Source organism: Tauraco erythrolophus, chromosome 7 (assembly GCF_009769465.1).
Source record: "Tauraco erythrolophus isolate bTauEry1 chromosome 7, bTauEry1.pri, whole genome shotgun sequence".
Lineage (NCBI taxonomy): Eukaryota > Metazoa > Chordata > Aves > Musophagiformes > Musophagidae > Tauraco > Tauraco erythrolophus.
The window spans coordinates 8,846,979-8,852,978 of NC_141471.1; the positions used below are offsets into that span (position 1 = coordinate 8,846,979).

The 6,000-nt window shown below is 50.3% G+C and overlaps 1 protein-coding gene across 1 annotated transcript in view; it reads right to left on the reverse strand.

Annotated features, from left to right (window-relative positions):
* PAXIP1 (PAX interacting protein 1) overlaps positions 1 to 5,281 on the reverse strand; it is a 36,806-nt gene extending 31,525 nt beyond the window's left edge. Inside the window, exon 1 of the mRNA XM_086614838.1 lies at positions 5,194 to 5,281. Coding sequence (XP_086470964.1) covers positions 5,194 to 5,280 — 87 coding nt within the window. The 5' untranslated portion in view covers position 5,281. The remainder of the gene's footprint in view (positions 1 to 5,193) is intronic.
* Between the last annotated feature and the right edge of the window lie 719 nt (positions 5,282 to 6,000).

Consider the following 6,000-nt stretch of genomic DNA (forward strand, 5'->3'; position numbering starts at 1 on the left):
TTATTTGAGAAAAACGTTAATGCAAACACACTAACATATCAGAGGAATGAATATGACCTTCTTTTTTGGTTGTCCTACTCTAAGTGGCTAGCACTTTTTCTGAAATCGCCAAATGCATCCTGTTTAAAACCTGACCACCAACGGTTTTTACACCTCTGCCATATTTTAATAACCCAAGTTGAAGGTTTACTTTCTGAAGTAATTCAGGCTCAGTTTCCCTAAAAAACGTTTACTTTCTGAAGTAATTCAGGCTCAGTTTCCCTAAAAAACATTTCAAGACAATTTTCTCTCAGGCAGGGTAAGAAATCCCTTCTCCTCAGTGTTTGTTTTTGTATTTGGTAGCTTTGGAAGCATTTGAGTACACTTTAAAAGAACAGCTGGAAGTTTAAAAACGGTAACCCAATGGTTACCTTAGAAAAGGTAACATCATGACTGTACATTGCAGTCTGCATAGGAATTCTTTCAGATTTGGTCAGTTATTTACTTGGATAGAGGGAAAAAAAAAGTTCATGTGTTCTGTAAATGTTCATTTAACATCTAAGAAAAGGATTCCACCTTCGCCGAACACATTTGGTTCCAGTATTTCTAGATTCAATCAATATACCTCATCCCAGAGCGTCTGAGTAAGTCTGAAGAAGCCATCCAGCTGCTCCAAAACAATGCAGCCAGACAGAAGAAGCGAGGAGAGAACATGTCTAATAACCCCTTGGTATCAGAAGGATCTGCGAGCAAAAAGAAGTTGTAACCACTGCCTTGAGAAGGGAAAACATTCTAACAAGTCGATGCATTGGGAAAAGAAGTGATGGAGGACAAAGAGTGACTTAGACAAATAAGACAGAAAAAAGTAGGACACATGTCCCCTAAGTTACTGCCTTAAAGAGCTGGAACCGAAACGTCTCACTCCCATCACCTGTGCTCAGAAAAAGCAAAACACCTCACCACGTGCACAAAGCACATCAGAGAAGGTAGTGGAGTGTGGAGGGGAGGAAGAGAAAAATCCTTCAAAACAATAAGGTCTAGAGTTCAAATGTTAAAAATGCCAGTTAAGATTATTCTTTCCCTTTTCCTTTTATTATTTGGAAATGAACAGAGTTTCACTTCATCCTGATTTTGCAGAACCAAACGGGTATGATGTCCATCCTCCAACATCTGCTAGGGACAGATGCCTATCCCTCAAACCCTGCTGGGGCACTCCGGAACAGGATGCTCTCCCCACAAAGCGAAGGGCAGAGCGCAAGGCACTGCACCGATCAAACAAAATATTAAGTAATTGGTCCTTAAGCAACTATTACCCACCCTGTCCACCAAACAGGACAGAGAAGGCACTGGAAAGGACAGCCTTTCAAAATGTGGCGTTTGCCTATGTTAAAGCAGCTATATTAAGCAGAAAAACAAGGATAGAAAAGTCACCACTCAGTGAGGAGACAATTCTGGCATTTCCCGACTGAAGTATTTGACTTTAAAACTCCATTTTTTTAAAAAATCAACTTTTTTCTGCAGCGGATGAATGTGTGATATTATCAAACTACAGAAGAACTACTCTAAAATAACCCAGAAAATTCATCACGAGTTTGCTGTTCTTGCCACCACAGAGTCAGGAACAGGAAAGAACGTTTCCATTTTACAAATCGATCTCCTAAATCGTGGGATATCCTCCTGTATGAAATCCAGTTAACCGCGAGGTAACGCAAGATGCTGTAATTCCAATGGGAAAAGCTAAATCAAAACAAAGCATTTTTGAAAGCAGCAGATATTTAAGGACAGTTCCACCACACAAGCTCCTTGCCTAGCACAGCTCTCCCCGAGTTACAAGCCAACTGTGTGTTTAAAGAAGGCTAAAACCAGGAGTGAGTGTAATGAAAACTGAGCACCCGAATCTGATGGATAGCGTGAGAAATAAGTTAAAACCAATGAGCTAGAGTATGAATTCCTTCGTATCGAAACAACGCTGCACTAAAGAGTCTGCTTATGCAAAAAGTTACACTAGTTTCAGGTAGTGAGTTTACATACCAAAAATATGATAGATAACTTCATATGATTATTTAAAGCGGTAGGAAAAAGACTTTTCCTGATTTAGCTCATGTCAACCTCAAAACTCCTCTCGGAACACATGACTTCTTCAGTTTAAGTAGTGCCTGGACTGAGAAGTTGCATTGGCATAACTAAAGAACTTCACCTATACTAGTATCAACCACACTATCTGCAACTAGAAAATAAAATGCTGAAAAGTCCTAATATGATCATTGTATACATCCTGCACTTTAGATTCTAGCTTAAATCCACTAAGTGGAATTTCATGTTTTTGGGGGCACATAAGTTTTGTCTTTGCTCTCTCCCACTAAAATCTGTGTTAGAAGAAACAAAAGGAATGGTTCAAAACTAAAAAGTAAGACGATGGGCATTAAAACAAAAAATAAATAAACCAAGAGGTAACCAGAAACCAAATATCCTCCTCAAAGTCCTTATGCTGCATTGCATTATTTTTTTATCTATTTCTGTATGAAATACTGATTTTAACTGGTGTTACCAAAGCATGACAGTTTGGGTTTACATATTTCAGGAAAGCAGGAAAAGCATTTATTAAAAAAAAAACCAATAGCTGACATCTACCCATCAGCCCTTGTAAGGTGTGAGCAGCCAAGTTCACATCCTAATGGAATGGATTTAAAGTTGAGAGTCAGAAGCCTAATTCTCCCTCATTTGCCAAAGAACATCTAGGCACAATTCCAAACTTTTGTCTCCCTTCTAGTTTATACTGCATATGTCCTAACAGGTAGTGGATATGCAGTTATTCACTGAACATATTACTTTTTCTTTTTTTTTCTTACTCTTAGATTTATTTTGATTAGAGTGCTCACTTGTGCTAGGCCTGTTTTAATATTTATTAAGATAACCGGTCTTCCATTAATCCATTTGGAAATTTAAGCTGGTCAAAGCGTGCTCCTCCCCAAAAGATGAAGGAGGAAACCGCTTTTTAAAAATCAAGCTGGCATTCGTTTGTATATGAAGAAGTAAAAAGCACCAAATACAATTTTTAAATCAGTAACGGAACAACATTCCACTACAAAAACTGTGTTTAAAAGCTACTTCTAGAGCTCAATTTAGAATTTCTGCTTTCTGTCTTGATTCAAAATACAACGGGTAAGTAATCCTCTTGTTCATGTTGCTCCCAGGGTACCACAGAGGGCACCTGCAGAAGGGAGGACAAAGGCACCCACAAAGAACTGGTCCGAAGCTCAGCACAACACACCTCCTTGCTCTGACTCGGCTCTGCAACCCAACCCAGGCAGGACTCTGCCCTCTCCGGTGCCTTGTGCTGCCAGGGGCTCACCAGCACAGGCACCAGTGCAGACAGGAGGGAGCCCTGGCCTCCATGTAACACTGTGCCACACCAGCAAGTCATTTCAGAATCCAGAACACTGGAGAGAACAGGGTTTAAACAGGCCAACCATACACAGAAATAACTCAGATCCACGGGACTTCTCAATTCGGGCATCACTCCTGGTAAGAAACTGGCTGAACAGCCTGCAGCATGATCTGATCTTGAAGGCAGTTCTGCGCAGTGCTGTGCCCGACCTTATCAGCTCCGCCAGAGCCACTCTGGTGTCTGCCTGCAACCCGCAGAAACCATCCACAAAGAGCGGAGAGTTTAGTGCACCTAATTTGGAGCAAAACAAAGCCTTAAGACAACGACACTAACAGCTAAGAAGAAGAAAACATAAGAAAGAAAACTAGCGTAAGAGAACGCTTCTTTACTTACTCTACGGGAATACCGCTGACTGTCCTGCTATGCCACCACAAAACTAACTACAGGCCTTTCGGGACACTATTTAAAGATAAATGACATACAAGAGTCCTATTGGGTTTTTTTGCACTCATCTTCACACACATAATAATATTGCTGCTACAGGTTTCTTTTTAAAATACAGGAATCTTTATTCAAGCTTCAACATATGGTCAAAAATGTTACATCTAAAGACCTTGGGGGCTTTTTCCACCTGAAGAGCTGGAGCTCTTCAACTATATTCCTATACTGTACTTCTTTTAGCATATAATCCTATTCCTACGAATAAAAAACAACTTGACAGGTCAGTGTCAAGTTCACTTAAAGGCCTACAACTCCCAGTGAGAGCCAGGATACGAGATTAGAGGAACCCAATGCTGAACAAAGATTTGACTGCGGCAACTACTGAAGAAGCCAAGACTTTAATTTCAGCGTGAAACACGTTGGAAGCTGGTTTGCACCAAGGTGCTGTCCTAAAGCTAGATATGGTATGCTTCAAACGCCTGTCTAATTGGACATGCCACGGAAACTTTCTTTTTTAACCACCTTCGCCCAACGTGACTGGTGTTACTAACTGTAAGGCCGACTTTGCCACCCAGGGTATGGCCCTAGGTCAGGGCAGGCCAACCCTGTCACCCAGGGTATGGCCCTGGGCCAGAGGGCTGGGTGGCCATTTGTCAGCGCCTCCTGCTCCTCGCCTCCCTTGGATCCGGACAGGGAAAACGAGGAGATGACGCCTCAACCGCATCACCACCTCTCAGCACCCAACGGGACCGAAAGGTCCTGGGGTGGGCACCAGCGCGCCGGGGGTCCTGGGATGCGCGTATCCCGCGGGGCTCGCACCGCGGCCGGAGGGGAGCGCTCCGGCAGGCGCGTCCGTGCGGGGCGGGAGGAGACGGCCGAGCCGCCCCCCGCCAGCGGGGCCGAGAGCGGCCCGTCACTGTCCCCGTCCTGAACCCGGACGCGGGGCGGGAGGGGCTGGGGCGGGCGCGGCGGGACGCTGCGGCACGAGCCGAGCGCGGCGCTGCGCAGCGGCGCGGAGGAGCGGCGGGCAGAGCCCCGGCCCCGCGCGGCCGCCCGCTCGGCCCGGGCGGTAACAGGAAGTCCCTCCGCCCCGCCCGCCCCTCCTCCGCTCAGGCGGCTACGGGGCCTGCGCGCCGGGGCCGCGGGCTCTCATGGCGGGTGGCGGCGCCGCCAGCACGGCCGTTACCGGCCGGCACCCCCTGAAGCGCGCGCTCCCGCCGCCCCGCGCGCCTTCCCCGCGAAGCTGCGGGGCGAAACGGCGGGTGAGCCTGGAGCCCGCGCGAGGAAGTGGAACGGAGCCGGACGATCCCACAGTGCCCCCCCGGGGGGGGGGGGGAAGGGAAGGCGGGAAGGAGCTGAGGGAAGGGGCGAGGGTGACCCGGTACCTTGGGGTCGATGTCTCCCACCACGAAGAACTTGACATCTTTGAACATGTCCTCCGGGACTTTCAGCTCCTCCTCGTCCGCCGACATGGTCCCGGCCGCCAGTACCGCGCCCCCCCTCCGTGCGCCCCCTCCCCACTGTCCCCCGTGCTCACGGTGAACAGCCGCCGGGGCCCGGGTCTCCCGCCCCCTCCCCCCGCTGAGCCGCCGAACCGCGCGAGCAAGGCGCGCGCTGCGGGACACACCATCCCCCGCCGGGACGCGGGGGGGGCGGAAGGGGGAGGGGAGAGCCGCCCGCACAAAGCGGCTCCCCCCGCCCGGTCAGCCACCTCCGCTGCCGCAGGACAGCGACCGGTCCTGATCCACGGGCGCTATCTCTCCTCCTCTCCCTCTCCCCGAACCGGACCGCGAGCCAGCATCCGGATCCGAAACTCCCCCCGCACGGAACGCAATGGACTCGCTCCGAACGACAGAGGCGGGCAGCGGGGATGCCCGGACCCGCCCATTGGCGAACGGGCGAGGGAAGGGGGGAAGGGAGCGCCCCGCCCTCCGGCCCCGCCCCCGGCACCCGCGGCCCCGCCCCCCGCTCGCGCCGCGGCGGTGGCGGCGACCGCTGCGGGTCCGCTCGGCCGCCCCGGCTGCGCATCGCCGCCAGCGGCACCGCGGCGGGCGAAGGGGCCCTCACGGGGCCGAGGGGAGCGGCGGGTGGCGGCGAATGGCCCTGGCAGACGGCAGGTTGCGGCGTCGCCCCGAGCCCCGGCCCCGAGCTGGGCCTTGCGTGGCTCCGAGGGCCCGCGCAAGGCTGGAGCT